General features: G+C 43.3%; 1 protein-coding gene across 1 annotated transcript in view; it reads right to left on the bottom strand.

The window, feature by feature from the left end:
• The window catches only part of OSGEPL1 (O-sialoglycoprotein endopeptidase like 1), a 227730-nt gene that overhangs the window by 176196 nt on the left and 26516 nt on the right, over positions 1-25018 (bottom strand). The window contains exon 3 of the mRNA XM_056533917.1: positions 8223-8610. Within this exon, the coding sequence (XP_056389892.1) occupies positions 8223-8610 (388 nt within the window). The remainder of the gene's footprint in view (positions 1-8222; positions 8611-25018) is intronic.

The raw sequence follows: 25018 nt of genomic DNA, 5'->3' as shown, positions 1-25018 counted from the left end.
AATAGAAGTCATTTACACATCTGTATAACTCTCTGGTACCAGCCGATTTAAAAAAAAATTGTTTTCCACCGGAGTACCCCTTTAATGTACATCCCGGTGGCCAGGTGCTGCGCTAAATCCCAATGAGTACCTCTAAAGAGATTTAGAGATGGTTACAAAAAATTTCTTCTGCACTGAAAGGTCCCATGAGCACAGTGGGCTCCATAACTCTTGAATGGAAAAAGCTATTCAGAGGGGGTGTTTACGGGAATAAAACAACTTTTAATGTAATTGAACTGCTAAATAAGTCAAAACCCTTATTAGACCACAAGGGGTTGTGCATAAAGGCTGTGTCATCTACAGTGGTAGACTGCACTCCACAGTATATAGGTAAACTTTAATTCAATGGTATGGACGGTAAGTGTATCTATTAAACTACACCGAACACGTACTCTTATGGGAGAAGTATATATAGATGACGTGGTCGTCATCTGGAATGGAACCAATATTTACATGCTTTCAAAAAGGTAGGCCTAACGTCAATAACATTGGATTAAACTGATACAAATAATTATACCGGCACAATGATATTCAATTCAGCAGCCTAGATACAACGGGGTGGATCCCTGTATTTCCACTCCAATATTAAGAAAACTAAAAATAGGTACAATGGTTTATCGGCGCTATGAAAGAAGGGTAATTTCAAACGGTAGTTAATGTAGAAAGGGTTAATATATAGATGTAACGGTCACTGAAAAGAAAAGACAAGTACCGTGATTGGTCTATTCACTGTCACTCTATTGTGTTGTACTGACTATTTGGACATTAAATATACAGGCTAGGTCTCTATACTATGGTCCATGCAATCCTCGTATAGTTAGAAGTTACACTGATAACCACACAGTCAATCTTATACCTCCGATTCCCAGGTACGGCAACAACAAATATGCACACAGTCGCTGCCTTATTATGCTGCCGACGTGGCTTTACTAACGTAGTACCTGGTCTTCCAATGTGTCCACGATTCGTGTTTCTTGGTCCCTCCGGGGGTTACAGGTGGGTTCTAATGACTTGCATTGTCTTGCTGCGTGACAAGGAGGCGAACGCCGGGAGAACTGCTCCGGCCAGAAGTTTCTCACCGGCTGGCCACCTTGATCTGACAGAACTGAGCCGAGGCCCGTGATTTGCTTAGTGACGTCACTTTACAGCAAAGGCCTAGGGCAAAAAAGATTCTGAATCTGACGCGTTTCAGAAAGTTCGCTTTCTTTCGTCAGAGATCGTTAGAGGCACGGGCTCAAGGCTATTTATAGGCAGCAATGTCAATCCACCTCAGCATTGTCCTAATTTCCAAGAGCATTATCCAAGGTTTTCTTAATTACATCAAGATAAGATTTGGGTCAAGTTCCTTTAACTATAACAGCAGTCCCCATGCAAAAAACGCACTAAAAACGCACCTTCAATGTCGCACCATGTGAATAGAGTCAGATTTCTAAAAAGTTCAAAAACTTGCTGGAAGGGCTAAATAAGGATATAGTAAAATTTTAATTAAGATATAATAGTGTTATAAAAATTCAAACATTTCAAAATCAGTATCGAGACCAAAGGGAACCATTGAGTTTAAATAAAAAATCCATACCCGTATATCTGAGGGACAGTAAACATGTCCTTCAGATATTGAAAGATACTACATGGCAATCTGAATATATTCTAGGAACATTAGATGTGACATCACTATGTACGATAATTGAACATCATAAGGGACAACTGGCAGCGGAATATTTTATGAAGCAAGATGCAACTGTACTCTGATGAGGGAGAATTTTATTTACAGAAGTGGGGTACCACTATGGGGACCAAGTTTGTGCCGGGATATTCAAATTTATACATGGGATATTGGGAGGAGCAAGTTATCCTCCCCAAAAATGGCCTGGCGTCAAACTTGGTCCTATGGTACCGTTTTATTGACTATATATTTTTTATCTGGAAAGGGTCAGAGTACGGGTTAAATGTGTTTTTAAATGATTTAAATAAAAATGAATTTTAACTGTCTTTTACACCCACCGTCAGTCAGACAGATACATTTTTTAGATATTACTATATTTATTAAAGACCATCAAATCCTTACCAAAACAACTGATAGCAATAGCTATATTGATTTGAGTAGTTTTCACCCACCTATATGGTTAAACAATATCCCTAAGAGCAAGTTTATCCGACTCCGTAGGAACTGCACAGAATTGGAGGAGTACAGGAAAGAGGCCCAGGAATTACAGAGTAAATTCGTGGAAAAAGGGTATAGGAAAGAGGTGTTCGAAGAAACAGCAGAACAAATTCAAAACCTAACAAACCTGGTCTTTAACCTCCCTAGCGGTATGATTCAGTCTGGAAATTTGTACCAAAAGCGGTACAATTTTTTGCATTGAAATTCCACATCTCCCCCCCCCCCCCGTCACATTCCCCCTCCCTTGTCACATTTCCCCCCCCCCCATGTCACATTTCCCCCCCCCATATCACATTCTCCCCCTCCTTGTCACATCCCCCCCCTTGTTGCATTCCCCCCCCGTCACATTCATCCCCCCTGTCACATTCTCCCCCCCTTGTTACACTCTCCCCCCCGTCACATTCATCCCCCCGTCACATTCCCCCCCTTGTTACACTCTCCCCCCCCCCTGTTACATTCCACTCCCCCCCCGTCACATCCCCCCTTTGTCACATTCCTCCCCCCTGTCACATCCCCCCCCCTTGTCACATTCCCCCCTATGTCACATTTCCCCCCCCTTGTTACATTCTCCCCTGTGTCACATCCCCCCCTCTGTCACCTTTTCTTGTCCTGCAGCAGAATGCACTGGGTTTGCCGGGCAGATTTCAAACCTAGTGTATTTGCTGCAGAACAAGCCCTTTCCCCTTCAGCCAATCACAGGCTTTACACCACTGCGGACTGTGATTGGCTGAAAAGGGAAAGGTCCTGTAAGATGAATAGAGCAGTGACCAGAGCGCACGGAGGGGAACGACATCTGCAGGGACCGGGACTAGGTGAGCAAAAGGTTTTTTTTCTTCCTTTTTACTTTTACACTTAGTTCAGGGTTTTTCTACCAGGGGGCCTCCAGCTGTTGTGAAACTACTGCTCCCATCATGCCCGGACAGCCTTTGGCTGTCCGGGCATGCTGAGAGTTGTAGTTTTGCAACATCTGGAGGCCCCCTGGTTGAGAAACACTGACTTTTAGCATATGTCTTTACCTGCTCTGGCCGGCCCCCGCCACGGGAGCCGACCCCAGCAGATAATCACATGTTTTCCCGGGGGCTGCATCACTACATTGCAAAAAGCAAAAATCGCGATTCGATTGCTTTTGCGATATACTGTGCAGCCCGCACAGCAACTCTGCAATTCTACCCCGAGCGTGACTCGGGGTTACCGCTTCTAGCAGCGAAAATTAACCCAGAGTCACGCTCGGGAATACCGCTAGGCTGGTTAATAAATATAGTAATATCTAAAAAATTTATCTCAGCCCGACTGACGGTAGGTGTAAAAGACAGATAAAATTCATTTTTATTTAAAATCATTTAAAAACACATTTAACCCGTACTCTGACCCTTTCCAGATAAAAAATATATCGTCAATAAAACGGTACCATAGGACCAAGTTTGACGCCAAGCCATTTTTGGGGAGGATAACTTGCTCCTCCCAATATCCCATGTATAAATTTGAATATCACGGCACAAACTTGGTCCCCATAGCGGTACCCCACTTCTGTAAATAAAATTCTCCCTCATCAGAGTACAGTTGCATCTTTCTTCATAAAATATTCTGCTGCCAGTTGTCCCTTATGATGTTCAATTATCGTACATAGTGATGTCACATCTAATGTTCCTAGAATATATTCAGATTGCCATGTAGTATCTTTCAATATCTGAAGGACATGTTTACTGTCCCTCAGATATGCGGGTATGGATTTTTTATTTAAACTCAATGGTTCCCTTTGGTCTCGATACTGATTTTGAAATGTTTGCATTTTTATAACACTATTATATCTTAATTACAATTTTACTATATCCTTATTTAGCCCTTCCAGCAAGTTTTTGAACTTTTTAGAAATCTGTCTATTCACATGGTGCGACAATGAAGGTGCGTTTTTAGTGCGTTTTTTGCATGGGGACTGCTGTTATAGTTAAAGGAACTTGACCCAAATCTTATCTTGATGTAATTAAGAAAACCTTGGATAATGCACTTGGAAATTAGGACAATGCTGAGGTGGATTGCCATTGCTGCCTATAAATAGCCTTGAGCCCGTGCCTCTAACGATCTCTGAGGAAGGAAAACGAACTTTCTGAAACGAGTCAGATCCAGAATCTTTTTGGCCCTAGGCCTTTGCTGTAAAGTGACGTCACTAAGCAAATCACGGGCCTCGGCTCAGTTCTGTCAGATCAAGGTGGCCAGCCGGTGAGACACTTCCGGCCGGAGCAGTTCTCCCGGCTTTCGGCTCCTTGTCACGCAGCAAGACATCGCAAGTCATAAGAACCCACTTGTAACCCCCGGAGGGACCAGGAAACACGAATCGCGGACACATTGGAGGACCAGGTACTACGTTAGTAAAGTCACGTCGGCAGCATAATAAGGCAGCGACTGTGTGCATATTTGTTGTTGCCGTACCTGGGAATCGGAGGTATAAGATTGACTGTGTGGTTATCAGTGTAACTTCTAACTATACGAGGATTGCATGGACCATAGTATAGAGACCTAGCCTGTATATTTAATGTCCAAATAGTCAGTACAACACAATAGAGTGACAGTGAATAGACCAATCACGGCACTTGTCTTTTCTTTTCAGTTATCTATATATTAACCCTTTCTACATTAAGTAAGTACCGTCTGAAATTACCCTACTTTCATAGCGCCAATACACCATTGTACCTAACAGTGGATTAAAGTTTACTTATGAAAGTCAGGCACAGGAGTTACCATTCCTAGATTTTTCGTAAGCCAACAACAACTAACTGCCTTTTGAAGTGGTGCAGTCATCACCCCAGACACCTAAAAGTATGCATCCCAAAAGGACCAATTCCAGAAGGTCCATAGGAATTCAGAAAACATGCCTCAAACCTTAAAAAGATTTCAGGAAAGGGGGTAACTGGACACAGTACTGAGCAGAGCATGTCAAGCAGCCAAAAAGGTAAATCGAACAGATCTTCTTAGCCCCAAACCTAAGACTTAAAAAGACCAGACCATCAGAGTAGCAGCCATAGTAGTAGTAGTAATAGCACTAGGAGAGCCTTCTGATGGATCCTGACCTCAGTGAAATCCTTAAAGAGACCACAATTATCCTTCAGAAGAGAACATAATCTGCATGAAACACTGGTTGAGAGCCACTTCACGGCATCCAGAGCTCCAGCCAACTGGTTGGAAAGACAGACCAAAAAATGCTACAAATGTAGCGGGTGCATTGCTTGTAAAAATATAGGTATGGGAAAAACCTTCACCAGTTCTGTCATGCAGAAGACATATATAATACAGGATTTCATCAACTGCCGAATCAGAGTGGTGGTGTATAAAGCCACATGCTGCAATATGGAATGCAGTGGTAAAACAATAAGGAAAAGCAGGTGTGTCAGATAGACCCGTCACAAGACACATCAACACAACACATGGGGGAGACCCCCCCAATTCCCTAGCGTTCACTAGGATTGAGTTGGTCAGATACCGGTGAGAGGTGGCAACTGGGATAAATTAATAATCAGGTCTGCCATCTACTTTTACCCTGGTTTCAATACATTTAGGCACTCTTGCCATGTATGTCACATGACATGCTGTAATGGATAGTGTGGTAGCCTTGGGGAGTGTATGGTAGTTGGGATGTTGTAGTAGATAAGGGGTTAATGTTAACCCTATAGTTCTTGACGCCAGGCTTAAGTGCTTGCGGTACCATCCAATGAACAATGACAGTCTCCGGAATAGTCTTTAGATAGCTCAATGACTGACAATTGTTGCGGACCATGAAATAAATTAAAGTCTCTGAATTTAGGGTAATTATTGCAGATCCGTCCGGATTTAGGGGATAGATAAGGTCCGGTGATCTTGCAGAGTGCGTGGGGATTGATACACTCAGAATTTAGAAGTTATCGGCCGTTGCCGCAAGGTTCAGGCCTAGACTCACAGATCTCAGCAGCGCAGGTGCTTCTTGCTTGCTTGCGCAGGAACAAGAGAGCGAGAACATGGCCGCCGCTCCCTTATATGGGCAGGGGGTGGGGCTAATCTGATTGGTTCGAACATCCGTCATTCACTGTTACAATGAGTGATGGGATTGACTACGTCACAAGGACCTCCAAAGGTCCTCAAGCAGAAATACCATAGAGTTCACCTAACCATGTGACCCGCAGGTCCTGCTACGCTATGGGACAGGTAATTAACTCTTTATAGAGCTTTTATATTAAATTTACATGCTTCCTAAGTAAGCTATTGGTGCAATAACCATCTGGATGAGAGGTGACTAGGGGTGGACAGAACAACAGGAACCCCGACGTCCTAGGGACTCTGGCTATGGGAACCCACAATAAAAAGGTACCGGATAGGATACAGTACCGGGACACCACAATAGCACCTATTAAACCCTTATTTTTTGTAAGGCTACATGATCATGTGCATGAAATAGTACATGATATTTTGGCCATAAGTGCCACTTAGCACATCAATGGTTCACATGTTTAATTATTGAATACAATTCTCTGTATGCCTTATCTCAATGCCTCGTTTTATTTTTTACTTTATACTAATGATTGCAGGCAGGATGCACCAATATATGTGCGCTGCCTAGTAACCATATATGATCAACTCTGCATAGCTGCTCCCCACTGGGGCGTCCAAACAGCAGACGGCAGTGATGGCAAGGAGCCTTGAAGCGTGCCAGGTCACAGCACACATGTTGCACTGAACAGCCACATCCCTGGAAGTGGCGCCTTGTTACGGAAATACTGTTGGCGACCGGGCTGTAGCATGCTGCCATTGTACTTGCTCCCTATTTAAAGTACACAGAGATGAGTTCGTAGACTAGCCAGGTTTACACGGGCAAAAAAATTTGCAAAATGCCCACTCGGAAAACACGGGTGGACATTTCACACATTTCAATAATCTGCCGGGTGCTAGGATTGCTTGGGAAGGTCTTATAGACAAGTCTATACTTCATGTGGATGCCGGAATAGGGATTTCTGCTGCAGAAACATCTGCAATGAAAATTCCTCAGTGTGCAAAGTGCAGCAGAATCAAATTGAAACCGCCATGTGAACATAGCCTACTAAGGATGGTTGTATATACATACATGATACCTCCCTGTAATTTGGCTTATCAAGTAAATTTAGGTTAAATTACAAAAAAGGTATGTTTTATTCTTATACACCTCCTCTTTGAATTGCTATTTCTCTATTCTTGAACCATAGACCAGTTTATGCTATGACTAAGTTCTGTGTGAATTAAATGGAAAACTGTCAAAACGACCAGGACTCTTCCTTAACCCCTTCAGGTCAAAGCCTATTTACCGAGCCATGTGAGGGCTTGTTATTTCTGCGATCAATTGTGCTTTCTAATGATATCTCTTTCATTTTACTAAGAGGAGCACGGCATGAATGAAAAAAAAAATTATATTTATTTGGGGGGGGGGGGGGGGAAAGAGTATGGTGACAAGGATAATTAAATGGTATGGGAGGATTACAGTACCAAGCAGGTGTTTAAACCATAGGGTTGTTTAGTTTGGAGAAAATAATCTTTAATCACAATGAATAAATATATGAATTGACAATAGAGTGATCTTTCTACTGTTCTTTTTATACTTAGGCCGGTAACCATGACAAGGGGGCATCCTCTACTGGAGGAAAGAAGAAGATTTCACCATCATCACAGACAGGGATTCTTTACTGTAAGAGCAGTGAGACTACGGAACTCTCTGCCAGATGATGTTGTGATGTCTGACTCAATAAACAAGTTCAAGGGGGACCTGGATGTTTTCCTGCAAAAGTATAATATTACAAGTTATGGATACTAGATTTATGTGGATAGAACATTGATTCAGGGACAACTTCTTATTGCCATTTTGGAGTCAGGAAGGATTTTTCCCTCTGTCATGGGGCAATTTGCATCAGCCTCATGAGAGGATTTTGCCTTCCTTTCAAGCAACACAGTAGGGTTTAAGGTTTAACTTTATGGACACTTTTTTTTCAACCTTACAATCTATGTAACTATGCAAAACAAATTACAATACCTTGTCAAAGACTTCACCTGGTGATTCATCTAGTGACTGTCCAAGTAGCAGAAAGTCTGATATACCATTAGCGACAGATAAAATGCAGTGGCCTCCGGAAATTAGAAGCACCAAAAAAGGAAAATCCAATTGGTGCAATAATCGAATAGTTAATGCATGAGCTTCCATATGATGTATTGGGATAAAGGGTTTGTTATAACGCTTAACCAAGTTTAAGCTGTATGAAAGACCCACTCCAAGACTTAACGCAAGCCCAGGTTTCACTGTTGTGGCAATGGCCGAAACCTCATGCAGAGAAATGCCACTAGACAGAACAGCTTCATTCACGACTCTATCAATGTTATCTTTATGAAGCTGTTGTGCTACACTTGGTATTATGCCTCCAGTTCTGCAAAAGAAAAATATACTTAGTAAAACATCTTTCTTGCCAAATTATTTATTTAACAATGTAATTTACTGCATTTCAAACAAATCAATCAACACATTTCTACAGCTTATGTAACACATTCTTACTCCTAAGCATATTAAACGCTACCGCTATGCACTTATAGCTAGAAATGCTGAGCGATTATGACAAAGGCAAACTGAGGCGTCTCCCTTTGTACTCAAGAATGTTGTGGCTTTGGCAGTGACATCTTTCATTAACCCCTTAAGGACCAAGTCCATTTTGACATTAAGGACCAGGGCATAGTGGTACATTTTTGTTAATACTTGCATCATTGCTTTGCGATATATTCCATAATTTCATTAAAAATGTGAATATTTAGCATTTTTCTAACTTTGAAACTCCGTCACGCCCCCTCCCATAGACTTGCATAGCGGGGGCAGGGGGTGACATCACACGGGGGCGGAGTCGTGACATCACGATACTCCAGCCCCGTGGTTGCCACCCGGCTGTTTGTGAGCTGGCACCGCAACGTGCAGCTCAAACAGATGGGTGGCGAATACAAGATTGCGGTGGTCCCCAGCGGCGGGACCCCCGCGGTGAGACATCTTATCCCCTATCCTTTGGATAGGGGATAAGATGTCTCAGGGCCGGAAGTACCCCTTTAAAGCGTACCCGTTAGATCCAACAAAATTTTTTTGTGTCTAGCACCTTTATTTTTTTTTTATTACACTTTTAATTTAGCTCACTAGTCTGAATTCCTCTCAAAGGGAGGGAGCGTGGCCTACCTATGTAGGTCTCCGCCCCCTCCCTCAGTATGCTGTCTGCTCACATCTCCCCTAGCATTAGCAAAACTACAACTCCTCACTGACAGCTTGTCCTCACTGACAGTAGCGGGACACAAGATGACAGTGGGAGGATTTTTTCCTCCAGCTCAGAGTCCTGCGCTCACAGCTGTCAATCAAGGAAGTGGGTCCATGACATAGGTGATGATGAATGGACACAGCAGGAGTAGTATGTGTCCACGCAGGGGTGCGGTTGGTGGTGGTGGGTGGTCGCAGTTGTTTGACTGGCTTTTTCAAAATTTTCTAATGAAAGCAATTGCAAAACCTATTTTTGTATCTGACCGTGCCCATTTAAGGGCATGAAAATTTTATTTTTGCATTTTCGTTTTTTCCTCCTCGCATTCTAAAAATCATAACTTTTATATTTCCATCCACAGACTCATATGAGGGCTTATTTTTTGCGTGACCAATTGTACTTTGTAATGACACCTTTTATTTTACCATAAAATGTATGGCAAAACAAAAAAAAATTATATTTGTGTGGGGAAATTGAAATGAAAACTGCAATTTTGCACATATTGGAGGATTTTGCTTTTATGCTGTACACTTTACGGTAAAATTGACATGTTTTCTTTATTCTGTGGGTCAATATGATTATCCATGATTACATACTTTTCTATTAATGTACTTTTTTTATTTATTTTTTTACAAAAAATGTGTTTGAAATTGCAGTTAGGAGTCGCGACGTGGTCAGATATGCTGGCTGCGGACGCACTCCTTCTGCCTGCATGCTTCATGCTTGCCGGAACGCGTCCCTGCCTCCTAGGTGCTGCGTGCGCCGGCTCTGTGAAATTTAAAGGACCAGTACACACTTAATTGGTTCTTGCTGCTCCTTGACCCAATAAGTATAAGCACTTCCTTTTAACCCTTGCCGGATCGTTGTGCCTTGGAGAAAGCGTTATCTGAATTGTGTCTTATCCTACCGTGTACCAGTTCCGCCTACCTTGTTCCTTGAACACGCACCTCTGCCGCCTGCCCTCTGACATCCTTGCTACGTATCCTGACCTTGTTGCTGTGCCGCCAGCCCTGACCTTCTGCCTGTCCCTGACTACGAGTTTGTCTCATCCTTCTGTGCCACGCATCACCTTGGCTGCGCCTTAGTGGACGAGTCGTATCGGGTGTAGCGACCTGGGAGCCGCCTGCCGCAGCAAGTCCATCCCGCTTTCTGGCTGGCTCTGGTGAAAACCAGCGGCTCCTTAGACTCTACTCCCTAGTACGGCTCATGCCATCATCCACACAAGGTACAGCGGATCCGCATCTCCAGTCGTTACAATTGCCCTATTTTTTGCGCCATGATCTGTAGTTTTTATCGGTACCACGTTTGTGTATATATGATATAATTATTTTTTATTATTTTTTTGGAATATAATGTGACAAAAATCAGCAATTTTGGACTTTTTTTTTTTTATTTTACGTTTATGCTGTTCACTTTACGGGAACATTATCATTATATTTTGATAGTTCGGACATTTGCGCATGCAGCGATACCAGATATGTTTTTTGGGTTTTTTTTTTACGCTTTTTGGGGGTAAAATAGGAAAAGGACTTTTTTTCCCTTTATTTAACTTTTTCTTTTACACACTTTTTATGTCCCTATAGAGGACTATTTATAGCAATCATTTGGTTGCTAATACAGTTCAGTGCTATGCATAGGGCATATCACTGTTCAGTGTTATCGGCGATCTTCTGCTCTGGTCTGCTCGATCTCAGACCAGAGCAGAAGACCCCTGGAGACGGACAGAGGCAGGTGAGGGGACCTCCATCTGCCATTATGGATGATCGGATTTCCACGGTGCTTGCGCCATGTATTGGACGTAAATGTACATCCTGGTGCAGTAAGTAGCAGGGCACCAGGACGTACATTTATGTCCTATGTCATTAAGGGGTTAAGTACCAGGAAACGAGGGCGCCCTTCCTCCTTAAGGGAAGAAAAATTCCTAACTGCTGTCAATGTTCAATTAAAAATTAAATATTTTGGGTGTAATTAAAGGAGAACTCCAGCCACAATTAACTTATCCCCTATCCACAGGTAAGGGGATAAGTAGCTGATCGCGGAGGGTCTGACCTCTGGGACGCCCACGATCTCCAGAAAGGGACCCCATCTCTCTCAGTGAGGAGCGCATGTCGTCTACCGGTAGACAATACGAGCTCCATTCATTTCTATGGGAGTGCCTATAATAAGCGAGCCCTGTACTCTGGTCTTTTCGACTCTCATATAGAAATGTATGGAGAGCTTGCTGGCTGCACTGAGTGCCGGGTTCCATTCCGAAGATCGAGGGGTGTTCCAGCAGTCGGATTCCCCATGATCAGCTTCTTATCCCCTATCTTTTGGGCATAAACTTGAAATGCACTACTTGTATGGAAATAAGTCAGGGCAAATAAAGACATATTGATTCAGTTAAGCAAACTTTTGTGCAAAATCAATCAAAGTATAGGATAGGGGATAAGATGTCTTGGGGCCGGAGAACCCCTTTAACAAGGACTGCAGTGAACATTTACACCCCACAGGAGTCTGACAAAATTTTGTTGCATTTTTTCATTTTCACAATGGTTAAAAAATGAAACCCAATTTTTTCCCCAGTATGGAAATACCCCATATGTGGATGTAAAGTGATCTGCAGATGCACAACAAGGCTACGAAAGGGAGGCATGAAATTAGGCTTTTAGAGAGAGGATCTTGCTGGTATGAAAGTTGGGGTAATGTTGCGTTTTCAAAGCCCCCATGGTGCCAGAACAGCAAAAAAAAAAATAAAAAAAAACACAGGACACCATTTTCAAAACTACACCCATCAAGAAAGATACACGAAACTTCTACACCCTGCACATTTCCAAAAATCTGTCAAAAACCTGGAGGATGTAAAAGTTCAATGCAGCACTTGTTACATTCCTTGAGGGTTGTAGTTTCCAAAATGGTATCATGTAGGGGGTTTCCGCTGTTCTGGCACCATGGGGGCTTTATAAACATGTCCCCGACTTTCATTCCACTCAAATCCTCTCTTCAAAGCCCAATAATGGTCCTTCCTTTCTGGGGCGATTTTGGCATTTTAGTGTTAAAAATTTTCTTTTTTACACTACAAATGCTGGTGTAACCCTGAATTTTTAATTTTCACAAGGCAGGAACAGGAAAAAAAGCTCCCCAAAATTTGTAACCTAGTTTTTCTGAATATGAAGGTACCCCATATGTGGACATCAAGTGCTGTGAGGCAACACAACAGTGCCCAGGAGTGAGAGAGCATCAGTGTAAATCTCTACTTTAGGTGTGCACATTTAAAGCCTAAAGTAGTGATTTACACTGCAATGGCTGATAAAAGGTAAAGGTTAAAAAAAAGAAAAAGAATGTCATGTGATTTCTCCTGACTATGGAAATACCCCATATATGGCCCTAAATTGTTGCCATGAAATATGACAAGGCTCAGAAGTCTTAGCGCTCTGTTTTCATTTGAGGGATCATAAGACCCACATAAGACCTCTTTAGAGAAATTACATCCCCTGAGGAATTTGTATAGGGGTGAAGTGGACATTTTGACCACACGGGTATTTCATAAATTAATTTTCCAGGAATAAATGTAATGCAGTGTGTGAAAAATTATAATTTCAATTCTTCTACTGAAATGCCAACTTTGTACCCAGTATGATGAATCCAGAGCATGCCAAAAGTAAGATGAGTGCCCCCAAGCCCTATGCTCTGTTTCATCATTCTGGGAACATTTTATGTGTGGCCCTAAACTGTTGACTGAAAATAAGACAGGTCTCAGGGCAGAGAAAGCACTGTGTGCATTTTAAAGGTCTAACTTGGCAACTGACTTATCAGTATTTCAGTGGCTAACAGTTGCAGAAATAAGGAAATTAAGTATGAAAACACCTAAAACTGCCACCCATTTCAAAAAGTACCCTCCGCCCCCCTCAAAGAACTTGTGTAGGGGTGAAGTGGACATTTTGACCCCACAGGTGTTTTATAAATGTATTTTCCTGGATTGGATGGACAGCAGTTGGTAAAAAACAACAAACTTTCTCACCAAAATACTGTGTACCCAACCTGCCCAAAAAGAAAATTTAAATTTTCCCACCAACATGCTGCATACCAGGTCTGTTGAACCAAGAGCATCTCAATGTAAAATATGTGACCCCCCCCCTCCGCCCCCCCCCCCCCCCCCCCACACACACACACCTGATTCCCGACCACCACAAATAATACTCTGCTTTAACATCCAAAAATTTAGTGCGTGGCCCCAAATTGTTGCCTGTAAATATGACAGGGCTCAGGGGGAAGAGAGCACTGTGCGCATTTGGGGCCTAACTTGGAAACTCATTAAGCAAGTTACCTGGTGACCCATTTTTGGAAAATATACCGCAAGAAATGTTATCAGGGGTACTGTATGAAAGAATGGTTTTGGTTTTTGTGGTACCAAATTAAGGAGAAAATGGGCGGTGGAAAGGTACAGTGGGGGGAAAAAAAGGGAAATAAAATCTTTAATGCAGAGGCCCGGACTTTTAGGGCAGGTGTCACGCATTAAGTGGTCTCCTTTCTTATCCCTCACCTGTGAAAAACAATTTTTTGAGACCGTCCCTTCTTTCCAGTGTAGGGGACCTCACCTGGAAAGTGTTGGCCTGGGACGATCTGGGCGCCTCCAGTTCTAGAGGTACTTAGTCTCACTCTTACCTAGTCACCAAAGATCAGGGCTTTGAGGAGTACCTCATGGAACTGGAGAAATGTCCCTGTGTTGCCTGTGCTCAGGTATAGTACAAAAGCACTGTACATTGCAATCTGGACCATGTGCAACGCAAACTTTTTGTACCATGCCTGGGTTTTGCACATGGCGCTACATTGTTTGAGGACTTGATCCGAAAGATCACATTCTCATTTACCTATTGTAATCAACAATACAATAAGGCTTAAGTATTGCTGTCAGGGTACCTCACACAGACAGGGGTGCTGCTGTTACCATGAATTGTAATCTGCATTTTGTCCTTATACCTGACTAGCAACATTTTGTCACTAGTAAGGGCCCTGTTCTCCCCACTAGGGACTGTGAAGGGACATGTGGGAAGGACTGATTTTTCCGCATAGTGCCACAAGCAGCAGTGGGTTCATCAGTCCCCACACAATTTTCCTGCTAACTTCCAGAATGGGGGAATCCCTCCCTTCAAAAAACTCTAAACCTGTAAGTGTACCCTGAGGAATACCTTGCTCTCTTAGTAGGTATGTAGTGGTGGAAGAGGAGTCTCCCTTTAAAACTAAATTAGGAACTCCTCTATAGCGACCTCCTTTTGGAGGACACAGGTCTTCAAAAATTTGGCACCGAAATGATCAATAATTGGTCTGATTTAGAATAGATGGTCATATGCAGGATCATCTCAGGCAAGGCTTGCATTAGCAGCATCATTCAGAAATTTTTGGAAGAAAGGAGGAAAGTGGGGTCTTCCTATCTCTCGCTAGCAGTTTTGGAGTAGAAGAGCATCATAGCGTATGCCTCCTCTGCCAAAAATACCCTGCAGACCATTTTTTTTATTTTTATGGTGGGGGTATGTGTGTACTATACTAAAAATGTGTATGTGTGGTGTGGTACAGTGCTTTAAACTTTTTCCCTTTTTCTCATATTTCAGGTTTACCCATCAGCCCAGCTGAGATAGCCCTTTTTTCCAAGGGACTTACATTTTTATCTTCCACAAACCTTTACTGTTGTAGATAGAGATGAGCACATTTTTGAAAAATTCTATTCAGCGAATTTTCCCCCCCCCAAAAAAAATAAAAAAATAAAAAATCAGTTCGAATTTGCGGCGAATCACTATTAAAAATGGCTATTTCTGGCCAACAGAGAGCCTCAATAGGGGTATAGAACACTTTGCCTTGCTGTAACATGCATAGGGTGTGTGCTGGGTTAGTGAAATAATACTGTTATTCAGTATGACATGCAGATCAGAGGCGTCTCTATTAGAATCACTGTTGCAGAGCGGCACAATGACACAGCCTGGAGGTGGCATCAGTATGAGGAGACCATTTAGCGGCTTAATGACACAGCCTGGAGTTGGCGGCAGCATGAGGAGACCATATAGTGGCTTAATGGCACAGCCTGGAGTTGGCGGCAGCATGAGGAGAACATATAGTGGCTGAATGACCCAGCCTGAAGTTGGCGGCAGCATGTGGAGACCATAGAGTGGTTGAATGACACAGCGTCGAGGTGTCGGCAGCATGAGGAGAACATATAGTGGCTGAATGACACAGCCTGGAGGTGGCATCAGCACAAAGAGAACATATGGTGCCAGAATGAGACAGCCTGGAGGTGGCAGCAGCAGCATCAGGAGTCCTGAAGGTGGCCAGGTGACAGAGTGGTGCGGTGGGTGGCAATACCAGTACCTGGTGACGAAGGTGGGTGAAAAAAGGAGAACTTGGCATCAGATGTGTGGCATCAGGAGGATGGCAGGATCAAAATAGTAACTGAGGCAGGTAGGCAGAAGAAAACAAACAGTCTCTTTTGTAAAAGTGTTAAAAGTAAATGGGGCTCAAAGGTCAAAGATATCTGGTTTAAAATAATTAATATTTATTAATATAGAATGATAATAGATTAAATAGGGAATGTACAGGGCCCTTGTACTCCCCTAATTAATTTAAATACACAATAATAAAATATAATAATACCAATAACAACTATAAAAATAATCTGCGACTTGAGCCTGTAATATCAGTATAGCAATCTAATAATCCTGTGGAACAACACAATGCAAATGTTCATTCAATTGTTCCTATTCTCAGTGATCTTCAATATAAAGCAGATAAAATGTAGCAGCTACAGATATACAGTTAGTCAATTGATGCAATTGTACTGTATCTGTCCAGACAGTGGCAACTCGATCCAACTGATACAATGTAGCGCTTGGTGAACAGTGAACAGTCACTTAAGATCACTCCTTATGCATCTCTGTGTATACCACACATCAAAATGTCATATCAAATCAGCCAGTTTGCAATAAACTCCATACAATGCTCACCACTGCCGGGGTGTCAGGGATCTCCCTTCAATGTAGTCCTGTATGCCGGCTGTATAGGATCTTTCGCCCGGTGACTTGCCTCAGTCAGGGATCGCACTGCTGGAGTCTCGGCCAACTCCTAAGAACGCAGCACTTGGTGGTGGGCACCGTTTGGGGGGACTGCAGCGCTGTCAAGCGGAGTCCCTTAGTCGGACCAGCTGGGAATGGTGGCGGTCAGCAAGCATAAAGTCCTTATTGTGGATAGCCCGATTGGCTTTTTACTTGCAATTAATATAACGGCTGGATGCGGTATACTGAGTGAATAACCCGGCGGCGTTCCTCGTGCACAGGTCGCGCGCTCGGGAGATGGCGCACTGTAATAGATGCCTTGGATCTGTCGGATGATCGCTATTAATGTCAGGCAAGTGTTCTATATTGTCAGGCTCAATATCGCATATTTAAAATCGCTGGACGTGTTTCAAAACCATCCTCTGTTTTTTCTTCAGCAGCCAAAACTTTAATAGCCAGAAAATGGAAGTCCTCCCTCCCCCCTTCCGAAGCCGACCTCCTGGCTAGAATACGGGAGATGTGTTCATTGGAATACCTAAATGCCTCCCTTAATAATACAGTGCCTTTGTTCCTCTCTGTCTGGGAACCCTGGGATAGGTATGCGTCCTTAGCTCACTCATCTTTCCTTTTTCTTACTCTACCTCCCTTCCCCTTTATTTATGGAAGGGACTAATTTATGTGAGTGGGTAGGGACATGAAAATGTAGCCTGCAATATTAAAAATGGATAAAGGAGCAAAGCAATTGTAAAAATAATATACTTTATTAATTTTGTGAAACTTTAATAAAGTATTTTAATAATATGTTTTATAAAGAGTATTTGATTTTTACTACTTTTTAACTTTATTCACTCTATTTTTTTACATTATTTGGGTACTACTACTACTCCTAGCATGGAACAGACTGTTCCTGCTGGGCGCTGTAGTACCTGCACTAATAGACAGATCGCAGTGGGTGTAACTCCGGACACCCATTGCGATCGTCCTTTATAATCTATAGAATCCAGCCGCCTGCCGCACTTCTCCGCAATCCCTGTCGGACACTGTGGTGCCCAATCACAAATTTCAGCAGCATATATGAAATCTGTCATGTGAAGAGAACTTCACAGCACAGTACAGTGGGAGGCAAGGAACCAGAGAGGTGCGGCTGGCCGTTGGCTTCTATAGATTATAAAGGACGATCGCAACGGTGTCAGGAGTGACACCCGCTGCGATCTGTCTATTAGTGCAGGTACTACAGCTCACAGCATAGAGAAGAGTGTGCTCCATGTTAGGAGCAGTAAGGAATAGATTGCCTGCAGTAAGGAATAGAATGCTGAGATGCGGAGCAGCTCTCTGCAGCGCTCTGCATCTCTGCTCTGTACTCTGGCAGCCAGTGATGTGAATAGAAATTCGCATCACTAATTATGAATCAGTGATGTGAATTTCGGGACTCAGCTGTGTACACATTGCTGTCTCACTTAACCCCTTGCTGAGCTGTGCGCCAGCCCAGCAAGGAAAGAGTCAACTTACACTGCTGGACAGTGTAGGTTAACCATTTGGGTGGTATACAGGATATACAGCTGTGTAGCTCCGCCCATAGTAATGACATCATTAGGGAGTGGAGCTACAGACAGAAGCCAGGTGTGGTAACTGTGAGGCTCTGTTCACATTGTACGTTTTGTATAATGTGAACAGACCCTTCTGGCAGAGTCTTCCCAGACAGGGAGACTCCAGCTGTAGAGAAACTGGGAGTTGTAGTTTTGCAACAATTGGAGCCCCTCTGTTTGGGAAGACATTGCATTATGGGCGCTCTTTCCAGCGGAAAGCACCAAAGATGTACTAACCCATTGTGGGTTTTTTTTCTTGTCGTTTCAGATCCGTGTATGCAGAGGATTACAGCGGATTCGGTGGACTATGGAGATGAACTGGATTAATTTTCTTTTAATAAAATGGCTAAAGAGGGCTGGAGGTGAGTCATTTTTTTAATAAAATACATTCTTCCAACGGATCATGTTTTTTAAATTTAAATTTGAATGCTTGGCAGTGGAAGTCATCTTATAGACTAAATCCATTACTAAGCCGGGGTTTAGCGTTAGCCCCAAAAACAGCTAGCGCTAACCCCCAAACATTATCCTGGTACCCACCGCCACAGAGGTATCGGGAAGAGCCAGTACCAACAGGCATGGAGCGACAAAAATGGTGCTCCTGGACCTAGGCGGTAACAGACTGGCATTATTTAGGCTGAGGAGTGCCAGTAACAATGCTCCTCGTCCCACCCTGGTAACGTCAGGCTGTTGCTGCTTGATTTGTATCTGGCTAAGAAAATTAGATTTTTTTTCCCCCATAAATAAAATAAAAATAACACATAGGGTTCCCCATATTTTTATTCTCAGCCAGATACCAATTAAGCCGCAACAGCCTGACTTTACTAGGGTTCGCGAGGACCATTGCTACTGGCCCTCCCCAGCCTAAATAATTACAGCTTTTTATCACCTAGGCCCAGGAGCACCATTTTTGACACTCTGGGCCTGCTGGTACCAACTCTTCCTAGAACCCCTGTGACGGTCGGTACCAGAGTAATAGTTGGGGGTTAGAGCTAGATAACCAGCTAGCTAACGCTAAGCCCTGGCTTGGTAATGGATTTTTGTCTATAAGCCGGCTTCGACTGCTAAGCCTTAAAATTGAATTAAAAAAAAAAAAAAAAAAAAAACCCACAGCCCTCGTTAACCATTTTATTAAAAATATAAATCTAGTTCATTGCCGTAGTCCACCAAATCAACAAATCTGAAACCAAAAAAAAAAAAAAAAAAAGTCACTGCCAGAGGGGGTCTGTTCACATTATACAAAACGTACAATATGAACAGAGCCTCACACTTACCCCCCCCCCCCTGGCTCCCGTCTGTAGCTCTGCCCCTAATGACATCATCACTGTGGGCGGAGCTACATGGACCTGGACGGGACAGGAGCGATGGAGGTAAGTGGACGTCTTCTGTATACACTATATACAGCTATTTATAGATAGCTGTATATTCTGTATACTGCCCAAAGGGGCTATAGGAGCAGGGAGTCCAGGCAGCATAGTGAAGGGATTCCCAGCTCCTGTATAGTATACACGGGGTATGCTTTAGCCAGGAATAGATTTTTAAGAACCTGAGATTGTGCTCTGAAGTTTTCTTCCTTGGTACAGTTGCCCCTTGGTCTCTTGAACTGAGAATAGGGAATAGACAGCATCCCTTTACGATGGATTCCAAGTAACTATTTGTGTTTGCGGATTTGAAGAACGTACTCAATTCAGGAATTCTACTTTATCGCGACTAGTTACAGAGTTAACTGAATCTCCCATCCGTTCGAGTTTAGATGTTTAAGTAATAATTTAATGGAGGCATCATCACCATTTCATAAAAAATAAAGAGTATCAATTATCTTTTGCATCATGTAATACAGAATGACACAAAGGTGTTGCAGATAATGTAAATGGCCTCAAAAGCCCCCCCCCCCATAAATACATTTGCGAATGAAGGTGCCTCCTTCGCACTTATTGCAGTCCCAATTCTTTGATGAAATATCTTGCCAGGAAATAATTGTTAGACAAAATTGATAACCAAATCTAGATAATTTTTCACACACTGCAGTCCTAATGTATGATCTTTATTAGAGTACATTGCATATTATCATCTGGTATCCATGATCCCAAGGGATATCCATCAACAGGTTAATGAAATGGGTGAAATCTCTAAGATAACCAGGGAGGTTAATAACATGATCCTGTAAATAGAGATCGATATAGCGAGCCAAGTTACTTGATGCCGAGTTGGTACTAGCAATGATCGGACGACCAAGGGGATGGTCCAGAGATTTGAGAATATTGAGTAAAAAATATAAGGGTTTTTTTGCTATTTTTTGTAAGGAGACATTTGTGTTTATCTTTGTTGAGGGTTTTCTTTTTAGAAGCTCCAATAAGGAGGTTGAGTTCATTTACAATTTAGGAAAAAAATGGTTAGTTGTAATTTTCCCATAATATAGGGGGCCTGATAGATCATCTATACTATAGATGATCTATCAGACCCCCTATATTATGGGAAAATTACGACTGACCTTTTTTCCCTAAATTGAAAATGAACTCAAATTCATCGGGGGCCGCATCAGCAGATTTGTCACCCTCAAAGGGCCGGTTGTATCTGTAGGACCCCTCACCCCCCCCCCCCCCCACATACCCACATACTGTATATGACGGCGTATAAGACGACTGGGTGTATAAGACGACCCCCAACTTTTACAGTTAAAATGTAGAGTTTGGGATATACTCGCCATATAAGACTATCCCTCCTACTGCAATGTACAGTACCTTGTAGTTCCCCCCACATTATTTAGGCAGCATGTTCCCCCACATTAGGTTTGCAATATAGTTCCCCCACATTACATAGTTACATAGTTAGTACGGTCGAAAAAAGACATATGTCCATCAAGTTCAACCAGGGAATTAAGGGGTAGGGGTGTGGCGCGATATTGGGGAAGGGATGAGATTTTATATTTCTTCATAAGCATTAATCTTATTTTGTTCCAGGAATGTATCTAATCCTGTTTTAAAGCTGTTAATTGTTCCTGCTGTGACCAGTTCCTGAGGTAGACCGTTCCATAAATTCACAGTCCTCACGGTAAAGAAGGCGTGTCGCCCCTTGAGACTAAACTTTTTCTTCTCCAGACGGAGGGAGTGCTCCCTCGTCCTTTGGGGGGGGGGGGGGGGGGGGGGTTTAACCTGGAACAGTTTTTCTCCATATTTTTTGTATGGGCCATTAATATACTTATATACGTTTATCATATCCCCCCTTAAACGTCTCTTCTCAAGACTAAACAATTGTAACTCCTTTAATCGCTCCTCATAGCTAAGATGTTCCATGCCCCATATTAGTTTAGTCGCGCGTCTCTGCACCCTTTCCAACTCCGCAGTGTCCCTTTTATGGACAGGTGCCCAAAACTGAACAGCATATTCCAGGTACGGCCGTACCAATGATTTATAAAGGGGGAGTATTATGTCCCTGTCCCTTGAGTCCATGCCTCTTTTGATACATGACAATATCCTGCCGGCTTTGGAAGCAGCAGCCTGACATTGCATGCTATTCTGTAGTCTGTGATCTACAAGTACACCCAGATCCTTCTCTACCAGTGACTCTGACAGTTTAATCCCCCCTAAGACATACGATGCATGCAGGTTATTAGTACCCAGATGCATAACTTTACATTTATCCACATTGAACCTCATTTGCCAAGTGGATGCCCAGACACTTAGTCTATCCAAGTCATCTTGTAACTTATACACATCCTCTATAGACTGTACCGTGCTACAAAGCTTGGTGTCATCTGCAAAGATAGAAACAGAGCTGTTAATACCATCCTCTATATCATTGATAAATAAATTAAACAACAGCGGGCCCAGTACTGAACCTTGGGGTACACCACTAATAACCGGGGACCAATCAGAGTACGAATCATTGACCACCACTCTCTGGGTACGATCCATGAGCCAGTGTTCAATCCAGTTACAAACTAAAATTTCCAAACCCAAAGACCTTAACTTACCTGTCAGACGTCTGTGAGGGACAGTATCAAACGCTTTAGCAAAATCCAGAAACACTATATCCACAGCCATTCCTCTGTCAAGGCTTCTACTCACCTCTTCATAAAAGCAAATTAGATTGGTTTGACAACTTCTATCCTTAGTAAACCCATGCTGGCTATCACTTATAATACAATTATCCCCTATGTATTCCTGTATGTAATCCCTTATAAGTCCTTCAAACAATTTACCCACAATGCACGTTAAACTTACCGGTCTATAGTTTCCTGGGGAAGACCTAGAGCCCTTTTTGAAGATTGGCACCACATTCGCCTTGCGCCAGTCCCTTGGCACAATACCAGACACCAGAGAATCTCTAAATATCATGAACAGGGGTACAGATATTACTGAACTTACCTCTCTAAGAACTCTTGGGTGTAGTCCATCCGGTCCTGGGGATTTGCTTACATTTATATCACTTAACTTACCTTGTACCATCTCTACATTAAGCCAGTTCAGTACATTACATGATGTGTTACCAGCACTGACCTGGCCAATGTCAGCTCCTTCTTCCATAGTGTATACAGAACTAAAGAACCCATTCAGTAGCTCCGCCTTCTCTTGATCGCCTGTGACAACCTCCCCATTATCATTATTAAGGGGTCCTACATGCTCTGTCCTTGGTTTTTTTGCATTTATATATCTAAAAAAATATTTAGGATTAGTTTTGCTTTTTTTGGTCACCTGTCTCTCATTTTGAATTTTTGCTGTTTTTATTACATTTTTACAGATTTTATTAAGCTCCTTGTACTGTTTAAATGTTATAGCTGACCCCTCAGATTTGTATTTTTTGAAGGCTATTTTTTTGTTTATTGCTCTTTTAACATCATGTGTCAGCCATGTAGGATTTAGTTTTAATCGTTTATATTTGTTCCCCTTTGGTATATATTTAGCTGTATAGTTATTTAGAGTTGATTTAAAGATGTCCCATTTACCTTCTGTATCAGTATTTGACAACACCTCCCCCCAGTCTATGTCCTGTAGTGCAGCCCTCAGCCCAGGGAAATTTGCCTTTTTAAAGTTATATGTTTTTGCCTTCCCCGCCTGTCTTTGTTTTCTACATTTTAAGTCAAAAGTAACTATATTGTGGTCGCTATTACCAAGGTTTTCCCGCACAGTTACATTACCAACCAGCTCTGCGTTGTTGGAAATGATCAGATCCAACAAGGCATCACTTCTTGTTGGGTCCTCCACAAACTGGCCCATAAAATTATCCTGCAATAAATTTAGGAATTGTCGCCCCTTTGTAGTTTTAGCCAACCCCGGACCCCAATCTATATCTGGATAGTTAAAATCTCCCATTATCACCACTGTACCTGCCCGGGCGGCCCTCTCTGTTTATGAAGCCGAACTTCTATCTCTTCAGTGATATTAGGGGGTCTGTAGATTACACCAAATACTATTTTTTCAGTATTTCCCTCCTTCTACCCACAATGATTCCACATCCTCAGAATCATCACACACTATGGCATCGTTCACACTGACTTTCATACCACTTCTTACATACAGACAGACTCCACCACCTTTTCTGTTCATTCTATCCTTGCGAAACAATGTAAACCCCTGCAGATTGACAGCCCAGTCATGCGAGGAGTCCAGCCATGTCTCAGTGACCCCAACTATATCAATATGTTCCTCCAGTATCAAGGCCTCAAGCTCCCCCATTTTATTTGCTAGGCTTCTGGCATTTGTGAACATACACTTTACATTTCCATCCTTTATGTTATTGGGGTTAATGGGATTCAAGGGTGTAAGTTTTATTTTCCTATGAAGCCTATTCCTATTAACTATTCTAACCCCTCCCTCCGCTCCACCCCCAGGTACATTTATAATTCCCACCTCTCTATCTACACTATCTTCCCCCTCTTTGCTGTAGGTTCCCTCCCCCCAAGTCCCTAGTTTAAACACTCCTCCACCCTTCTAGCCATCTTCTCCCCAAGCAAAGCTGCACCCTCCCCATTGAGGTGCAGCCCGTCCCTACGGTAGAGCCGGTAACCGACAGCGAAGTCAGCCCAGTTCTCCATGAACCCAAACCCTTCCTTCCTACACCAGCTTCTGAGCCACTTGTTTACCTCCCTGATCTCCCGCTGCCTCTCTGGTGCGGCTCGTGGTACTGGTAGTATTTCAGAAAAGACTACCTTGGAGGTCCTTGCCTTAAGCTTGCGGCCTAAGTCCCTGAAATCATTTTTAAGGACACTCCACCTACCTCTTACTTTGTCATTGGTGCCAATATGTACCATGACTGCTGGGTCCTCTCCAGCCCCGCCCAACAACCTGTCAACCCGATCCGCGATGTGCCGAACTCGTGCGCCAGGCAGACAACACACTGTTCGGCGATCCCGGTCTTTGTGACAGATTGCCCTGTCTGTCCCCCTAATAATTGAGTCCCCCACCACTAGTACCTGTCTGGCCTGCCCTGTACTCCTCCCTCCCTCCTTACTGGAGCAGTTAGTTGGCAGAATGTTCCCCTACATTAGTTGGCAGTATAGTTCCCACCACATTAGGTTGGCAGCACCCCCCCCCCCCCCTCCCTCCCCACAGACATACAGCCTCCAGCCATATACAGTGTATGGCTGGAGGCAGTATGTCTGTGTGCTGCCCCCACTGTGATCCGGTCACCGCTCCTCCGGCCCGGGGGTCACAATCTACTGCTATGGCCTATGGACCATAGCAGTAGGTGCCAGGACCGGTCGAGCGGTGACCGGAATGCTGAAGATGATAACGCGCCGCCGGTCACTTACCAGGCCCAGGCCGGCGCGCGTCCTGATATGATCCTGCCGTCCTCCTCGTCCTCCCGCGTCTCTATGGTTGTACGCACGGGACGTCACTGACGTCCCGTGCGTACAACCATAGAGGCGGAGGACCAAAGGAGGATCGCTAGAGGGCAGACGTTCTCTGGCTTGTAGGCTGCCGCACATGCGCTGAAAAGGCGGCTTTG

Source organism: Hyla sarda, chromosome 8 (genome assembly GCF_029499605.1).
Source record: "Hyla sarda isolate aHylSar1 chromosome 8, aHylSar1.hap1, whole genome shotgun sequence".
Taxonomy (NCBI): Eukaryota; Metazoa; Chordata; class Amphibia; order Anura; family Hylidae; genus Hyla; species Hyla sarda.
This window is presented reverse-complemented; position numbering and strand designations above follow the sequence as displayed.